This window comes from Aquarana catesbeiana, linkage group LG12 (genome assembly GCF_042186555.1).
Source record: "Aquarana catesbeiana isolate 2022-GZ linkage group LG12, ASM4218655v1, whole genome shotgun sequence".
Lineage (NCBI taxonomy): Eukaryota > Metazoa > Chordata > Amphibia > Anura > Ranidae > Aquarana > Aquarana catesbeiana.
In genome coordinates this window covers 68,234,604-68,254,051 of record NC_133335.1, presented here as the reverse complement: position 1 = coordinate 68,254,051, position 19,448 = coordinate 68,234,604, and the positions used below count along the sequence as shown (strand labels likewise).

At 42.8% G+C, this 19,448-nt stretch overlaps 1 protein-coding gene across 5 annotated transcripts in view; it reads left to right on the top strand.

Moving 5' to 3' along the window:
* THRA (thyroid hormone receptor alpha) overlaps positions 1-18,619 on the top strand; it is a 344,747-nt gene extending 326,128 nt beyond the window's left edge. For 3 of the 5 annotated variants that reach the window (XM_073608008.1, XM_073608007.1, XM_073608009.1), the window contains 2 exons: positions 664-922; positions 11,292-18,618. In XM_073608008.1, coding sequence (XP_073464109.1) covers positions 664-922; positions 11,292-11,542 — 510 coding nt within the window. In that variant the 3' untranslated portion in view covers positions 11,543-18,618. Of the gene's footprint in view, positions 1-663; positions 1,624-11,291 lie in introns of those variants that run through there. The other 2 variants (XM_073608010.1, XM_073608011.1) reach the window with 2 other exon arrangements.
* The last annotated feature ends 829 nt before the right edge of the window (positions 18,620-19,448 follow it).

The following is a 19,448-nucleotide window of genomic DNA, read 5'->3' as shown; positions in this document are numbered from 1 at the left end:
TCCCACCAGTCTGAAAAAATTTGTAAAGATGTAAAATTAGAAGCCTAAGCATCTACCAGGTACCTGGATTTGAACTAACGGGGGTTCTGCTCTTTTATGTGGTACATGTTTAAATGTGGAGTTTTGATTTAAAGGCCAATTAAAGTCACACAGCTTTTTTTGTTGACAGTCCTGTACAGCCATTTAATATGATTTTTAAACTGATTTTTACTTGGAATCACCTTTTTGTTTAGTGGAAATGTGCCCTCTGCTCTTCTCTAATGCTGGCATAAATATCAACCACACCCTTCATCTGAAATGTACCCAGACCGACTGGAAGTTCTGAGGAAAGGAGGGGACATTTCTGTTAGAATACAGAGTGCACTGGGTAGCTTAGTCAAGCTCCAATGCTTATTGGACCCACCGCTCAACAGTTATAAGTGATACAAGGAAAATGTCAGTCTGTCAGACTAAACATTTCTTTTACTCCAGTTAGACTTTAACATTAAATTCCAAAATGGTTTTGAAAGAACTATATGAGAGACTTTAATAATGTGGGCCTGTGTTTTTTGTTGTTTTTTTTTTTTTTGTTTTTTCTGTATTTTTGTTTCATCAGGCCGAGTCATTTATAGTTACTTTTAGGTTATTCCCACATAGTAATGTTGCCTATACTTTTGATTGCAGCTACCCTGTGAAGATCAGATCATCCTGTTGAAAGGATGCTGTATGGAGATCATGTCTCTCCGGGCTGCTGTGCGTTATGATCCAGACAGTGAGACTTTGACACTGAGCGGTGAGATGGCAGTGAAGCGAGAACAGCTGAAGAATGGTGGACTTGGGGTGGTCTCAGATGCTATATTTGACTTAGGAAGATCTTTGTCTGCGTTCAATCTGGATGACACGGAAGTGGCTCTGCTGCAGGCTGTCCTGCTCATGTCCTCAGGTGTGTGCAGCATCCAGCATGATGTTTTTATTTCACTGTCTAGGCATAGGCTTGGTCAAAAAATTAATTCCTGCTAGAGCACTTTAGGCTGGCCCCTTTTGCAGGTATAGGTATGTAAAACTTTAAAAATAAGTGCCTAAATGGTTTAAAATCCAGTCATACACAGTCTAACCCTGCTCTGCACATGCTCAGTTGATCTCTATTGTTCAGCACTGTGCCAAATTTGTAGATGTCAATCTGCTAACAGCCTAAAGATTTACTGCTGTTCTGGGGCTCTGGGCTTCAGAAAAATGGCAGCCTACAGCAAGAAAAAACAGGAAGAATGCTGGAAGCAATTTACAGCACACACCGATTTTTCTAGCATAAATTATTAATGTGGAATGTATGTTCCTTGCTATCATGTTTATCATGTTGTTATAGGTAAAGTTCCACTTTAAACTGAATTAAAGCAGAACTGTGGCCTCAAATGCAATTGTAATAAAACGTTTGTGAATTTTCTGAACATTTGTACAAATTGTACCCCACAGTGCTTTGGCTCTGAAAATGGCAAAGATCCAACTATCCAATACCAAAGGTGTATTGAATTAAAATTCATGGAGACCAGGTCAATAAAATTTTCTTCTAACAGAGATATATACATCTCATGTTTGCGCTATGACTTAGAACCTTCAAATCACAGCCCCACCCTCCTTTACATAAACAGTGCCCAAGTGTTCTCAGTCTCCCTTTACATCACAGTTCACGCTCTCTCCACCCCCCCCGCATCCTTTCATCTGTGTCTTCAGTGAACTTTTCATTTACTGTGCATCACTGATCCCCTTCCCATTACAGCCCTCCCCCCACCCAATCTTTAATGTAAAAGTGATCTTGGTTGCAGTAGAGCCACCCAATCCCTTTTACAGGACTCATGCATATTAGCCCCTATGCAGTATTGCCAACCTACCAGATTGAAATTTACTGACACAACACCCAAAATTTACTGGCACAGCCACGTTTTTTGGGGCATTTCCAAACGTTACAAAATTACAGTTGTAAGTGCAAATTTCAGTATTTAGGCTACAAATAAGTACAATATGCAATTAGCAGTGTGATTCAAGGTAGATATTAAGGCAAAAAGCATATTTCTTATTATTTTTTTAAATTTAGTAAATAAGTGGCTCGGGGACAGGACTCAGGGGCAGGAAATTAGAATGGGCGACACATGCACATGGAATAGACTCTCACAGTGACACTGACAGCAGTGTGCAGCAGCATAGATCACTGACACATCCCATCCTGAGTCACAGTGACCCTCTCAGTCCCCTCCAGTCCAAACAGCATTGATAGTCCCGCTCCTGGCTTGCCTTGCTGCTATCCCACAGACCCGCACACGAGGCTCTGGACACTCCGCTTGGCTCCCTTGCACCATGACGTCACACAACATGCTCAGGCACCACCTCCGTCAGACCCACCCCTCGCCGGTACCACCTGAAAACACTGTAGCAGGTGCTTGGATGGTCCTGGCCGGCTCCGGACCTGAGCTGCGCTTGCCCAGTTCCGAGCCAAGCGCCACGGCCATATTTTTTCTGGCAACCTTTTCCTCTTACTGCCATTTACTGGCAGGAGATAAGTACCTGTTTTTTACTGGCTGCCAGTAAAAATACTGACGGTTGGCAACACTGCCCCATGTGATAGCAATAAAGTTAAATATAATAGTGTATATAATTTTTTTTGTTAATTCACCTGCCCATACACATGAACACTTCCATGTACATATTTTTATTTTACAAAGCCTCTGCTTTCAGAAACTAATAACAATATTCTGGTTGTTTTAAGTTAATTTTATTTAAAAATGTGTATTTCAACATGTGCAAAAATTTTAAAAATGTTCTAGAGAAGTGCTTAAGATTTTTTTTGTTTTTACCAAGATTCTATAGTTGCTGCAGAGCCACCAGGGCTCATTTTTCAGCCTCAGGATCATCCGGTGGCCCTGGAGGCTGTACCAGGACCCCACTTTGAGGAAGACAAAGACAGGGCCAGCCTGCCCTTGAAAAGTGTACTCTGCATTAGGTGCTCTTCTAGGTACCTATGGTGCATCGTGCTGAGTCAGCTGCAGAGTGCTTTGCAGGTGCCGGGCTGTGCTGCATCCACTGGGGAAGCCTTCCCCTGAAGACCCTTTTGTAGGAATGCCTGCCGGATGGACGAATTCCGTCTGGTATATGCTCGATGCCCTGAATGGGCTACTGTCGCCCGTCCAGACCACGTTTGGTGAGTAAAGCTGGCCATAGACGATTCTTTTTTCTTTTTTTTTTTTTGTTCAACCAGAAGTTGAATGATTGACTTCTGTTGAACAGGAACGGCTACACATGGATCAAAATTTGGCTGTTCTACCCTGATGTAGCCACATTTTGATCCATCTATGGCCAGCATAACAGGACTTACCCCTGCCTTTGTAGAAGCCAGCACACCTAGCTGCGTGTTTCCTCTTCCCCAATCCGAGGTTACACTGTGAGCTTTGACACTTTAATTTGTGTTAGAGACACTCTTTTGGAGCACTGCAACAAATGGAAAACACTGTTATATGTGAATACTAAGGGTTGCGACAACTTTTTTTAGCACCACAACACTTTTTTTAATTTGTTGTGCATGCCTTCTATAGGTTGTGATACACTTGTGTTGGCAATTGGGTTGTGATCTCACCCTCCTCCAAGTGCTGAGGCACAAGTTGCTGTGCATGGACTTCCTCTCTGCATCTCTGCTTTAGCTGGCTCCTCGCAAGGGTTAGGATCAGGGCTGGATCTAGCCTGTCTGATGTGGGGGCACAGTAAAAAATGTCAAGGGGGGGCGCAAAGGATAGAGTTATCAGTAGTGTGTAGGCCAATATACAGGGACTATTAGTTTGTAAGACAGTGTAGAGGGTGTCAGCAGGACGGAGAGTGGTAAGTCAGCAGGGGAGTGTACAGGAATCGTTAAGGCAGTGTGCTGGGGTCAGCAGGGCGGACAACAGGGTCACCAGGGTGGAGGACAGGGGTCAGCAGTGTAGAGGGGTCAGCAGAGCCAAGGATAGGGGTCAACTGAGCCAAGAACAGGGATCACCGCTGGCAAGGCAAAGGACAAGGATCACTGCTGGCTGGGCACTGGGCAGAGCTCTTTCTCCCATCCCTGCATGGTACACAGCCTGAGCACAGGCATTAAGATCTCCTTCTCAAAGCACCAACTGTAGCTGAAATCTGATTCCTTTACACACAGCTACGGTCTGCACAGTGTGTAGCTGGTTACTACAGTCATTCCGACCATGGAATTTCACAGGTCAGACCTTCAACTCAGTAACCAGCCACACGCTGTGCAGATCGTAGCTGTGTAAGGTAATCATTTTTTCAACTACAGTGTGTGCAGGGAGGAGGAGATCATAGTGCCTGTGCTCAGGCTGTGTACTGTGCAGGGATAGTAGATGGCTGGCACAGCATCAGGGGTGGTGAGTGTCTTTTGGGGGGGGGGGGGCACCACAGAAATCTGGGAGGGATGCAGCCCACACCAACACCCCCCTAGATCTAGCCATTCAAGGCTAGAGGCCACGCCCTCTCCTCTAAGGTCCTTTTTTGAGGTCTTGGTACATGAAGAGTTGCAGTCTGCAGGAATGCAACCTGCATTAGCTACTCCTGAAGTAACTAACCTGGTATATCTACAGAGCCCTTCACGGGTTAAGACTTTTCTAGTGCATCATCTGGTCCTTTTTTGCGATTGGCTCAACCTGGAAGATGCCTTTGCTCCTAAGCATTTTGTCCAGCAATACCTCATAGAGGAGGGGTTTCTGATGAAGTGCTCGCTGTTGAGGACATCTCCGTGTTTATAGAACCAGTGGATAAAAGGCTGGAAACCCATTTTATCCTGCCCTGCAGCCTGCTATTGCATACATGTCCATCTGCCAGACCCTAGCTGTCGGGTCCAAGGCTATATATCCCAGGATCCTGGATCTATCTTAATGGGTCTTTCTGTTCTCTGGCAACTGGAGCTTATGCCTTTGACCATACTCTTGTGTGGACAGGCTAGGGATATTATATTCTAAGTATCCAAAAGCACATTTTTTCGGTGCACATGCAAAGGACCCTTTCGCTCAAGCGTAGGTCTGCAGAGTACCCATACAAGAAATGCCTCTTGCATATGCCCTTGAATAATGAGCACCTCTTTGGCAAATCCCTGGACAACTTCATTAAGGAAATCACCAAGGGGAAGAGTACTCTTTTGCCCCTGACATCCACTAACATGCTCCTTATTCTCTTCCTTCTCACATTGGTGTCTTCTATCCTCAAATTATCTTTACTCTACCCCTCCTCTCTTCCCTGCAGCATGCACATATCACCCTCACTCCTACCCTCTCCCTACTATGGCACCCATCATCTCCTGCAGTTGCTGCACCCACATTCTGACATAAACACCAGGGCCACTAGACACGTGCGCTCATGCACATCCCACTCCCACCTTGCCTTCCTCGCCCTCCTCCTTCTCCTAGTCTCAGGTGACATTTCTCCTAATCCTGGTCCGCCATTTTCCAAATGCAAGCCACATATTCAATACCCCTCCCCCTCTGGCAACCACCGCAATCCACTCAGTTTAATTTCTATCCCCCTGCTTCCTCAAAGCACCCCACCAATCTCATGTGCCCTTTGGAACGCCCGCTCCATCTGTAACAAGCTAACATCTGTACATGACCTCTTCATCTCTCATGGCTTGAACATACTCGCCATAACAGAAACCTGGCTGCAAAATTTTGACTCAGCTTCTCCTGCTGCCCTCTCCCATGGTGGTCTCCATTGGACTCACTCCTCCAGACCCAACAGACAGAAAGGAGGTGGAGTTGGCTTCCTTCTGTCCCCACAAAGCACCTTCCAAGTCCTTACTGTCCCTCCCTCTCTATCCCTCTCTTCTTTCGAGATGCACTGTATTCGTCTGTTTTCTCCCATTTCTCTGAGGATTGCAGCAATTTATAGGCCTCCAGGACCGGTATCGCGCTTCATTGATGACTTTGCTGCCTGGCTACCCTACTTTCTCTCCTCTGAAATACCCACCATTATTCTTGGTGACTTTAACATTCCTGTCAATGTTAACAGCCCAACTACAGCTAAACTTCTCAACTTAACCTCATCTTTTGACCTAACCCAATGGACACATACTTCCACTCACTCCAATGGTAATACCCTTGACCTTGTATTCTCCCATCTCTGCAACCCTGGCAACCTCACCAACACCCCCTTTCCTCTATCTGATCACAACCTCATTACTTTCACTGTATCCTTGCCTCCAACCACCCATCCCTCCAAGCAGCAAACAATTACTTGTAGAAACCTTCGCCACTTTAACCCTTCTCTTCTCTATTCTGCTACTGACCACCTATATGACATAATCTCTCCCCTGTCCTGTCCTGACGTGGCCACTTCTGTCTACAACAGGTCACTCTCATCATCACTAGATGCACTTGCTCCTCTAACCACACGCAGAATTAGGCCCCGACCGTTACAACCCTGGCAAACTGACAACACTAGAAATCTCAAGAGACATTGCCGTGCTCTTGAACGACTGTGGCGTAAAACCAAATGCCTGCAAGACTTCACCCTATATAAATCTGCCCTTCTAAAATACAATTCATGCCTCCATGCTGCCAAACAAGCCTACTTTGTCTCTCTTATTAATTCCTTGTCATCCAGTCCCCGTCGGCTCTTCTCAACCTTTAACTCTCTGCTTCGTCCACCACCCCCTCTACCCACTAACTCACTCACTGCCCAAGAGATTGCCAATCACTTCAAAGACAAGATTGATGCAATTCGTGAGGACATCTCCACTGTGCGTACGTCTTCCCCACCCATCATACCTTGCCCAGCAGCACATTCAACACTCTCCTCTTTTGAATTGGCTACTACGGAAGAGGTTACAAAAATTTTCTCGGATGCCCACCTAACCAATTGTCCCTTGGATCCTGTTCCCTCACAACTACTACGGTCACCCTCTTCTTCTATCCTATGCTCCCTCACCCACATCTTCAATCTCTCCCTTTCTAGTGGCATTTTCCCCTCCCCTATAAAACATGCACAGATCACTCCCATTCTTAAAAAGCCCTCACTGGACCCTACCGACCTGAACAACTTAAGACCCATCTCATTACTCCCATTCACCTCTAAACTTCTAGAACGCTTAGTCTACAACCGTCTTAGCTCCTACCTCAATGAAAATAACCTTCTTGACCCCTTACAGTCTGGCTTTCGCTCGCAGCACTCCACGGAAACTACCTTACTAAAACTCACTAACGATTTACTAACTGCTAAAACCAACAGCCAGTACTCCATACTCCTACTACTTGACCTCTCTGCGGCCTTTGATACTGTTGACCACCCGCTCCTTCTCAATAAACTACATTCTCTTGGCCTCCGAGATTCTGCTCTATCCTGGTTCTCTGGCTATTTATCACAGCGCTCCTTCAGTGTCACCTACAACTCTGTCTCCTCCTCTCCATTGCCCCTTTCTGTGGGGGTCCCCCAAGGCTCAGTTCTTGGACCCCTTCTCTTCTCTATCTACACCTCCTCCCTTGGTCACTTAATAACTGCCCACGGCTTCCAATACCATTTATACGCTGATGACACCCAAATCTATCTGTCTACTCCTCTCCTCACTCCTTCAGTCTCCTCTCGCATTACTAACTTACTAACTGACATATCAGCATGGATGTCGCACCACTTCCTTAAACTAAATCTCTCTAAAACTGAGCTATTAATATTCCCCCCCGCCCGTGCCCCCCTCTATGACTTTTCCATCAAAATCAACAATGCAACCATCAGTCCCTCCCCTCACGCCAGGGTACTAGGTGTAATCCTAGACTCTGACTTGTCATTTCAGCCTCAAATCCAATCGCTGTCAAAAGTTTGTAGAATTCACCTCCGTAACATCTCTAAAATTCGCCCTTTTTTAACAAATGAAACCACCAAGCTCCTCATTCACTCCCTTGTTATCTCTCGCCTTGACTATTGCAACTCCCTTCTCATTGGCTTACCGCTCCATAGGCTATCCCCTCTTCAGTCTATCATGAATGCTGCTGCCAGACTTATCCACCTTACCAACCGCTCAGTGTCTGCCAACCCTCTACTTCAATCCCTACACTGGCTCCCAATCACCCAGCGAATTAAATTCAAAATTCTAACCATAACATACAAAGCCATTCACAACTCTGCCCCAAGCTACATCACTAATCTTGTCTCCAAATATCGCCCAAATCGACCTCTCCGCTCTTCTCAAGACCTCCTGCTTTCAAGCTCTCTCATCTCCTCCTCCCATGCTCGTCTCCAGGATTTCTCCAGAGCCTCTCCCATCCTCTGGAACTCGCTACCTCCATCTATCCGGCTATCCCCTACTCTTGCTACCTTCAGGCAATCCCTGAAAACTCGTCTCTTCAGGAAAGCCTATAATGTCTCCAACTAATCTCCTACCACTTCCACCAGCTCATTCCCCACAGTTACAACCTTTTGTACCACCTGCCCCACCCTATTAGATTGTAAGCTCTTCTGAGCAGGGCCCTCTTAATCCTATTGTATTGTATTATAACTGTATTGTCTCACTTTTATATTGTAAAGCGCTGCGTAAACTGTTGGCGCTATATAAATCCTGAATAATAATAATAATAATGACAAAAAAGTCAGTCTTTATCTGGGAGACCCTCAACTTCAGAGGTAAAAAAAGTTTTCGTTTTTCTCAGTTCTCCTGGGCCAAGCCAAAAAACTGGTACTCCATTTCTTCGTAAGTTCTGGACCCCCAAGCTCTATATGTCTGAAAAAAAGTCCTGTTCTCCATGAGGGGAGCCCACACTCATCAAAGTGGAGGGAATGTCTTTTGGCATTCGGGGGCCATCTGGTCCCAGAACATTTCATACGTTTTAGGTCCAGAACGCTGTTTTCAATCATTTGGACCCAAAGACAAAGGAAGCATCTGCCTCATACTAGACCTAAAAGGTATGCAACAACTTTCTCCATGTACAGAAATTCCGTTACGAATCTGCCCAGTCAGTCATTGCTTCCCTCCATCCGGTAGACCCTCTGGCCTCTGTGGACATCAAAGATTCTTTCTTGCATGTCCCCCGTGTTCCTGGCTCATTGATAATACCTGCATTTTGCTGTGGGCTTGCAACATTACCATTTTGTTGCTCTGCCCTCGTCCACTGCATCTTTACGGTCATCCCTATAGTGGGATATCTGAACGACCTTCTTCTGCAGAAACAGTCCGCTCAGGATCTGGCAGCCAATATCCAGTTGTCTGTTCAAACCCAACAGAGATTCCAGTGAATTGGCTGGAGTATCTGGGCCTTATCTTGGTCACAACCTTGCCCAAGGTTTTCCTCCCCTAGACAAACTCCAATCTCTCTGCTTCCACTTTTGGACTTTGCAGTCCAGGAGCCAACTGACCCACTATTTTTGCTTGAGAGTTGGGTGTTCTCCTTCAAGGCAGTTCCTAATGCCCAATTTCAACCCAGACCATTGCGACTCAACAATCTGGCTACATGGGACAAGTGTGTAGTCGCTGGGTCATCCTGTATGCTTTGCCAGCAAGGCCATGTTTCCCTTGGTAAGGTGGGTCACAAGCTCAACGCGGAATTGGGGAAATCATCCCATTGGTTTGGTTCTTGGCACTAGGGATTTGGTTCTTGGAGGAAGACTGGCTCTCCATCTGTATTCTGAAACACTTGGAAATTCAGTTATTTCTTCAACGTTGAATCTCTCACACAGTTCAAAGAGAAGCAGATCTAATTCTGGCCTGGGCAAAACTTCATGATCAGCCCTGTCCACCATACACATTAAAAATGTAAAAACTTGGCAGGCAGACTTCCTCAGTCAATGTCTGATCTCAGTGAATAGTCACTTCACCCTGACATGTTTCAAGACTTCAAGACCTCTGTTGCAGGTGAGGGAAGATGGATGTTGCCTGGTACCTTCAAGGTCAATTCTTGGCCTTAGCGGTTGTTTTTCAGGGACCACTCGCTTCTTACTTCTTAGTGAAGTCCTTTGTACATGGGGGTCATTCATATTGTTTCTCCTGTTCATTCCCCAGTGACGCCGTGGGATCTCAAATCAACCTAGTTCCGTCAGTTCTTCAAAAAAAACGCCATTTGAGCCTATTAGGGATATTTTCTGTCTGTCCTTACTTGCAAGGCTGCCTTCGTCATTGCCATTACCTCTGTGAGTTTCAGAGTTGGTATCCTTAACCAGTAAAGAACCCTCTCTTGTGCTTCACAAACATAGGGTTGTTTTGAGGCCTTTCTTTTTGCCAGGGTGGTTTATTCTATTAATCTTAACCAGGACATTTTTCTACCATCCCTCTGTCCTACTTTTAATCATCTTAAGAAGGTTTCCCTCCATTGTATGGATGTGGTGTGTGAAGTTCTCTCTCATTTGCATCCACCTTTCAATAGTAGACAATCTTGAAGGTTCCCGTAAGGCACTGCTTGCTTCCTTTTCCACTATCGCTAGGTGGATTTGACAGTTCATCATCCAAGGTTTTGACCTCAGATGCATGGTGTCCACTTTCCCAGTCAGAGCGCACTCCACTAGATCGCTTAGTGCTTTATGAGTTTTTCAGCACCAGGCATCCTTTTCCCAGACATGTACATTAAGTTTTACCAGGTGGATTTTCAGGCCTCAGCTAATGGCAGCTCTAATTCTAAGGTTCTTCAGGTGGCTCTGTTAACCTGTGTGTTTTTGTCAGTTTGTTAGATTTTGTTGTGTTGCCCACCCCTTAGTTGGACTGCTTTTGGACATCCCAAAGTACCTAAATACTGTCCCGTAATGTATGAATAAGAAAATAGAACTTTTGACTTACTGCAAAATCCTTTTCTTGGAGTACATTACAGGACACAGAATGAGTATTCAGATACGTTGGGAAATAAAAAAAATCCTATTTTTTTTAAGGGTTTTTTATTCTAACAGATTACTCAGTGTTGTATGGAGACATTCCTGCTGGGTCTGTAATGACTGGGCTGAGCTTTCCTTATTTAACAAAGCAAAATATATATTCAAGACTGAAAACAATGGCACTGTATCATCTGCCCTCTAGTGGATTCTATAAATTAATACATGAGGAGAATCTCTTTAAGAGAACTGGTCATCCTTGTTTCACTAATTACTTAGTTACTGACCCATAACAAACAAGTGGACAGCGATGTCACCTGATATGCATATACTTGGTATGGATCAATGTAGTGAAATCACCCTGCCATACTTTACCCAAACCAAAGGATTACATTTTTCATTTCAGAGTCCATCTTAGTTTAGGTCTCTCTCATATAATGTTTTGCAAAAGACTATAGTATATTGCATTTTGAATTGTTTATTCTAATTGCCATCTTTTTATTCCTTAGACCGGACGGGTTTGATCTGCACAGATAAGATAGAGAAATGTCAGGAGACTTACCTCCTCGCCTTTGAACACTACATAAATCATCGCAAACACAACATTCCCCACTTCTGGCCCAAGCTCCTGATGAAAGTGACTGACTTACGTATGATTGGAGCCTGTCATGCCAGTCGCTTCCTGCACATGAAGGTTGAGTGCCCCACAGAGCTCTTCCCACCACTGTTCCTTGAGGTTTTTGAGGACCAGGAAGTCTAAAAGGCAGTGAAGATGGGTAGAGAGGAAAGGGAATTGCTTGGCTCTATTTCAACCTGTCATCCCTTACAAGGCTCTCATGTCCTGCGAAGGATAAAAGGGAGTGGCTGGAATAGCCCTTCTGAAATCGAAAACTGCCATTGAAAGCCGGCACAAGCCAGAATGGAAGCTCCCAATCTTGACATAATTGTACATCAGATCAACAGTTCTTCAGCCACGCTCTTAGCTCAACCTGAAGGAAAGAGTATTAGAGTCTCCTTTGCTGTCATTGTTGTGCACCCAACAGTTTTATTCTGGAAGAAATCACCTTTTTTCATCATTTCTTCTGAAACCAATCTGGTACACTAAGACCCTATTGAACGGAAGTTTTCTCTACAACCATCTAAGTTCACCATGAGTGACATGGTCATTTCAGATATGGGATAGGTACAACACGAGTGAGACTGAAAGTTCTCTTGCTCCCCCCATAAAAAAAAAAGTCTGTGTGTATGTATGTGTGTATATAATATATAGAGAGATATATTTGTGTATACACACATATATGGTATGTATGGCTGAGAAGAAGAAGAAGAAAAGAGCTTCAATAAGCTTGGCCTTGTTAATCTGAGATGTTTTGCAGACTCAGGACCATCGACAGTTGTCATGTCAGCTTCTTCCTTGGCTAAAGCTGTCCTGTCTTATGTTATGCAGTGTCAAGCTGCGACGCGAGGTTTCCCCTCGCCTTTCTGTAATACAAGAACTGTCTACTTGTCCCAGGTTTTGTGAGCCGAGGATTTGTTACAGAACAGAAAGCATTAACACACTGCTCCATTTGGTGTGGTGTACCTAGAAATATCTGATTATGCTATATATCTATATATATATCTACCAGCAGGCACGTGATGACTGTAAAGTTATTCAGCATAGATCAAGAGCTGCATGTTATGACAGTGTTTTGCTGCCTTGCGCACAAGCAGTAAACCTAAAATACTTGGTTATAGCTAAAAGAGCTAAAATACTTGGTTATAGCTAAAAGAGCTAAAATAGCTGTACATGTACACAAAAGTATTCACACCTGGAGAGAAATTGACATAGTTGAAGTTTTACATGTGTAATCTACTGTTGGCAGTTAACAATATTTAATTGTGGGAATATTGTACAGGAGGTTAGCTCTGTATAGGTAATGACACCCCCTCAAATAACTACGTTTACCATTTTCACTATCTTCTATGCCATAGGCATCCAGGGTGACACTAGAAGCTCTTTTATTTAAAGCAACTTGACATTTTATATTTACTGACCCATTAAGGTTCAAATGGTCCTGTGTTGGAGGCCTTTGGGGTTAGTAACTGGATGTTCACATACATGAGCTGATACCTACAAGTATGCAGTTACTCCATATCTCCACATGGTCATTGGCACAAACCCAGCGAAACTATGCCCAAGAATACTCAATTTGGCCATTAGTCATTCTGATTTTGCCATGGTGCCCAAATCTTACTCGTTTCATCATTGCTCAAGGCATTCATCAGTAGGTATCTTTAGGGATATCTAGCAGAATGGGATTTGCCTTGTGGGTTATCTTTTGCGTTTAAGCTATTTCAAGGATTACAGTAGTTCATATGAGAATATCATGCAGAGACAAGTTGGTACTTATATGTATATATTTTGCACAATCAGATATCATCCCCCAAGCTCTGAAACACCTATGCAGGTTGCGTTGGGTCAGTTTGCATTTCCTCTGAATAGAGGAGGCAATTTTTGGAATGTTGAGTTTTCTATGTGTGATGAAAGCATGCCCACGCACAGAATTCCCTCTATGGCACCCTCGGTTATGTGAAAACCACACCCACTTGGGTCGAAAAATTGCACCAAAGCCGCCCTTTTGTCACCTCCCTTTCTTTCTACACTGTCATGCGGAAAACCAGAGACCCTCACCAGCTAAGCAAACCAAAAATTTTCTAAGAAGCACTTTTTGAAGCGCCATTATTGCATATTTTAACCCTTCTTTTGCTGCTCTCTTGCACCATTCTCTGGATCTTTAGTAATGCGATACTTTGTGGCTTTATGAAGTTCCAGGCCTTATTGTATAGCAAGTGACATCCTTGGCCTAACCCACTTTTTGGGTTGCTTTGCAAATAGTAGGGGGTAGATCCCCATTGTAATGTAGACTGTAACTATGCCCAATCCTTTCTTCTTGCACTTTGCAAAAAAGCACTTCTTACCAATGATGATCTCCAATTTATGTTTGAATGTTTTAGTTCTCAAATAAGCTCAACTTTAAAACACAAAAGCACTTATTTTTACCTTTGCATCCCATATTTATTGTTTTTAGAGAACTCAGCGCTGAACTTGAAAAAGACTGTGTTCTTATAGTTAGCACTTACAGTACCAAAAATGTATTTTTCATTGAGGAAAAAACTTTAAAAATAGCATTGCTAGAATCTCTGAATTACTAATGTAGGTAAAGGCGCACCAAGAAAGTAAAAAACTTTCATATCCCATAGAAACCGATCAGATGGTATGTTTGGTCAAATCAGAACAAAGTCTCTTAATTGTGCTGTATTATCTGCACTATAAATACAATTTCATAGCTGGGTTTTACCTACACTTATAGAGGCCCATAAATAGAAAAAAAATTTAAACAGACGCCCAACTTTAAAGGATAAGCTCACCTTTTTTTAGAAAAAATAATAAATGCACATATCTTTGCAGGAAAAAAAAAGTGCATTTATTGTTTTTTCCTGTAGGAGCCTGGAAAGCATTACACCCGTGATCAGTGGATCAGGAGTGCAGTTTCACGCTTCTGCAGACAAGCCCTGCAGCTTTCAGCCCGTACCGCCATTTGAGCTGTTATTTTGAAAGTTGCAGAGCTTGTAAATGAACTATGAGTGCGCTCATTAACACCCTCACAGTTCATTCAGAACTACAAGCCCTCTGCCACGGTGGCTGGCAGTACTTGCATTTCATTAGTTCACAGGAAACTGTGAATGAATGGCGCGACCATATGGGCGCTGTTTTTAAATTGTGACAGCAGGTGTGGGGAGAAGAACCCCACACGCTGATATATTGAGGGACGAAATTAGGGGAGAGGCAGCAGGAGCTGTAACATGTTCCAGAAGGCAAACTTATCCTTTAACCCTTGCTGCAGCATGCATGTTTACACACAACCTCCTCTTCCCTGAACTGCTCTAAAGCTTGTCCCCCATCAAGCCTGGAGCATTTGGAAGTTATGTATGCTATGAGCCAGGAGAACAGCCAAGTTCCTCATGTCTGTGGTCTGATAGATTACAGCCATTGGTATATCCCCTTGTTATAGTCTTTTGAACCCTTTTTGTTGTACCCTTGGGAGATTTTAGCTGCTGTCAAAATAGAAATATTTTGGCTAACAAATTAAAGCACTTAATATGTAGTATTTTCCACAATTTAAACCCCTTTCCCCATTATTTTCTTTTTTTTCTTAGGTTTTAGGGTTCAACATTTTCCGCAGGCAGATCCCCATCCTCATCCCTTCACCCCCAAAAGCCGAATTAACAAAGCACTTAATTATACATATGCATGTATATATACGTTTCCTTTTATAAAGCCCAAATATGCAGATTTTTTTTTTTTTTACAAATTTGTATTCATATTATTTGGAAGCGAGGTTGGCTCTGCAAAAGGGAATTCTGTGCCATTAGCTGGGGATAAAATATTGCATTCTATACTGTGCTGTCAACAGAGACATCAACTAAGCCCAGATGTTCTATTTTTCCCTGAAATAATAGTTGTAGAATATGAAGCTCAGAGGAGCAAAGCAGGCAGTGGTATATTATGAAAAAGTGTGCTAAAAACATTTTTGTAAATCGCCATGAAGATATATGTATTCATGTACCTAAAAAGTGCCCGCTTGGGTGATTGTTAGGCAGCACAAGTTTAGCAGAAGAGAAAGATGGGTCATCCGCCTGGAGAATCCAACATTGGCTGATGGCTCTCACACTCTTCTTGATCATTTCATTGACATTGCAATTGTTGTCAAATGATGGTAGAACCACAATAATCAAATTATGAAAATCTGCTGTATAGATTGACAAAAAAAACTAATTTCATCACCATTTGTCTAGTAACCTGGGATTAGTTGATGTCTACTTTTCCAATATGGGAAACCCGTTGTTAGATCATTCCACTACCAGAGAGAATTCTAAGCTGCAAACTTTAAAGAAAAACAAACCCAAAATGAATCTGCTTTCCTTTCTAATGTAAGCTTTAGGCATATTTAGCATATTACACCTATTAGATGCTGACTGCGGTCATTTTGGTACAAGAAACGTTTTTAATCTATATCAAGCTATTTCCAAGGATTGCATATATAACTTTTCTATCAAAAGGTGCTTTTTTTCTCTCTGGTTTTGGGTGGTGCTAAGTTTTCTCGCAGCTAAATTACAACAAAACACTCTGCATCTGCTTTACCTCAGCTATTTAGGAAAGGAAAAATGTTTTGTTTTTTGAAATAGTGTTTCTTAGTTCTGGGCTCTGTTGACGGTCAGCCTTTTGCACTGCCGACTGCCAATGTGGCCCCGAGCACACAGCTATCTCTCTTAGCTTAACGTCTGCGGACTGGACGTTAAAAAGATAAAAAAGTCCGGTCCACTCAGTGGACATTAAAACTTCCAGGCCTTAGAGACCTGGCTAATTAACCCAGAATCCCTTTCACCTCTGCCCTCTTGTCTGTCTCTGTGTTGTCTTTGCAAACCGGTGTGCTTAGCACACCCTAAATAAGAAAACAAAAATTTGTATATATTTGTATATATGTGCTGCTGTGTGTTCACCTGTAAGGTGGCTACATCTTGTTTGTTGTTTTTTCCTTTCATTCTTGTAACTTTGTTTCATTTACTTTTAAAGCCCCTTTGCTGCCGAAAAACTCTCAAAGGCACTTGAGGGGATGCAGGCTTGTTCTTTTCTTTCAGAATACGGCTGGAGGGGAGGTTAAAATACAAAAAAGATCAACAAGGAGTTGGTTGGTTCTTGCAACAGGTAGCAATACTGAGTACCTCAGTAGCCTTGTACCTTACCCTTTTGTTCATCTGCATATTGGGTTACAGGAACATATCCTAACAGAGGGGTCTAGAATTAACTCTTTGCTCCCAACTTCACAGAGGAGTCTGCGTGCCTGTTTTTTCTCACCCGCTTACTACAGAATGATTTTGTGGATAGATTCACGACTGAAGTTGGGAGCCATCAGCTGAGAACAATTATTTAGCTGTTAGGAATGACATTTGTACAACCAGTAGGGCTATGAGAATGATATTTAAGCCTTGAATTAACAAACCCACCAGCTTCTTATGGGGACATATCTCCAATACTTCACTAGGGTGTTCTCCAAACAGTACAGCTTGGACTGACACTTTTTTTTTGCTCTCGGGGAGGTGACATCAACCACAACCTGCAGCCTGTTTTCTTCTTCCTGTCCAGCCCTGATCTCTGGTCGCACATCTAAGTACATTGAAAACGAGATTCATGGAGGGCACATCAGTGAAGATCTGAGGCCACCACATCTCTGGAGAACCCAACGACTCTGAAGGTTGGCCAGCTTCCTAATGACTAGCTGCATTCAGAATCTCAAGGCTGAATGCCACTGAACTTTTTGCCAGGATTGTGGACCTCCCCTAAATGCCAACTTCTCTACACTACATATGTAACTCTCTCTCTGAGAGATTTCTTTTTTTCCCATACATTCATTATGTTTAGAAGAGGAAACTATTAAACTGACAGTAAATGGAGGCGGCGTGATTTGCACGCCAGGAACGAGGAGGTGAGCTAAAACACCAAGCTCACGCTTCCACCTCGCACACATACACTTTACTCACAACCGAGATTAAACCAGGAAGATGTTTATTTGTTACTTTTTTTTCTCATACACTCATACCTCAACCACCGCAACCCTTCCCCGTCTCTCTCCTGCCGACCTCACTGTCGTGGCTCAGGGTGAGAAGTTTGTATTTGGAACTCTATGGACTATCAATTCTCACCAGCTTAAATAGCTAAAAACGGGGTCTCTACAGAAAATATCCATGCACAGGAGTGGACAGATGGGACATTCACTGAACTTAATTAAAAAGAAAAAAATATATATAAAAAAAACAGGGGGATACCAAAGCTCTCCCTTCATATTTCTATCTACAGCATAAAAAGAAAAAAAAAAAAAAACACAAGGACTGTCTCAGCCACAGATGATTGATCCTACAGACCTCAACAGTGTGCCTCCTCCAGCCCCATGCAAGAAAAACAAGGATTTAATAACAAAAACTTTTTTTTTTAATTCATTTTAGATACCTTTTTTACCTTTCAAAGTAATTTGATGGGATTTTTTTGTTTTATTTCCTTATTAACCCCAAATCTGTGGGGTAAACACGTTGGGTTAAACAGATCTTAGCCATAATTTACAAAACAAACACTTTTACAGGAAAGTGGATGTTTTTATACATTTTCTTACGTTTTATTTTTCTTTACTAGGACAGAGGTGAAGGTTTGAGTCTTGCAGAAGCATCATCAACCGTCACCCCTTTATAATCTAAAGCTGGATACACACTATACAACTTTTGTTGTTCGATTTCCTTTAGATTTACCTTCAACTATGTAGTGCATGGGCCTTCCTGATTGCATAGAAATTGAAAGTTTTTAGGTTTGACCGCATATTATATGGTTTTGGTAAAGCTAAAGGAAAAAATCTAAAGAGAATTGTATAGTGTGTATCCAGCTTTAGAGGTGGGTACTTTAAAATTGGAGGGATGGAGAGCTGATGTGCTGCCAAGAGCAACTGGATTCCAACTGCCATTTCTACTCTGCAAGTCAGAAAGTTCATGGAAACATCTTCTTAGTTGCTATGGCCAACACGGATGCTCTTAAAGTTCCTCTATTTTTCAGTATTACCACTGTTACAGTGCTTTATACAAAACTGTTATTGGGATTTGTGGGGAGGGGCCAATCTGGAATTATTTCACCTCTTTGCTTTTGGGAATATTCTGTCAGTTCAGTGGTTAAACATTCCTCCCTTCAATACCCTTGTTTTCCCCATTAGAGATAATTTGTAATTCAAAAACAAACTGCATTGTATTGCCTCAGCTTGCAATACAGGGCAGGAATTGGGGGGGGGGGGGGGGGGCAAACCTCGCTCCTACAGTGCTTTATACATCCTCAAAGCTCTGACCTGCAGATATGTTGGTTTATTCAAATATTATTGAAATATAGCTATATATAGGTTTTTTTTCTCTTTTGGTAAGACAAAAAATAATGTGAGATTAACTTCTTCACTGCTGGAAAATACTACTGGGGCACTGAAGGGGTTAAAGGACACTGCTATGGCTTTCTCTTTTTTTTCCTTCTGTGGGTCAGAATCTGCTTTCTGTCTTGGAACACTCTCAGGTTCTATATGTTTCAGGCATCTGGACCTTAATTCTTATGCAACCTAAGGCCGAGCTTCTGGGCTCACCAGTGAACTGAAACATATAGGAGTTGCGAGTACAGACACACACCCCTTTCCCTTTTCTGTCCATAAGATACCCCTCCAGCTTATCTGTATATTTATAAAGAATTGAGGAGTCACCTGACTCTGTCAGTGTACATAAGAACCACAAAATGGAAGTCTTTGCTTGAACTTACTCTGCCTGAATTTGTGCACAAGTTGTTTTTCTCACAAGTGAAGAAAGATTCTAAAATATATACGTATATATATATATATATGTACGTATGCATACATGCACATTCTGGCCTGGGGTCATCCTGTCACTATAATACCCCTTTCCTACCATTTTGTTCCTCGTCTGGAATGTAGACATGAAAACCCTTCCATGCTTCTCTCTGGCAGGGTTAAGGTGCAGAGACACATTAGCTGCGTCACAACACAGGGTTAAAACAAAGCTCAATCTCAATGTTTTCTTGTATTTTAACTTCT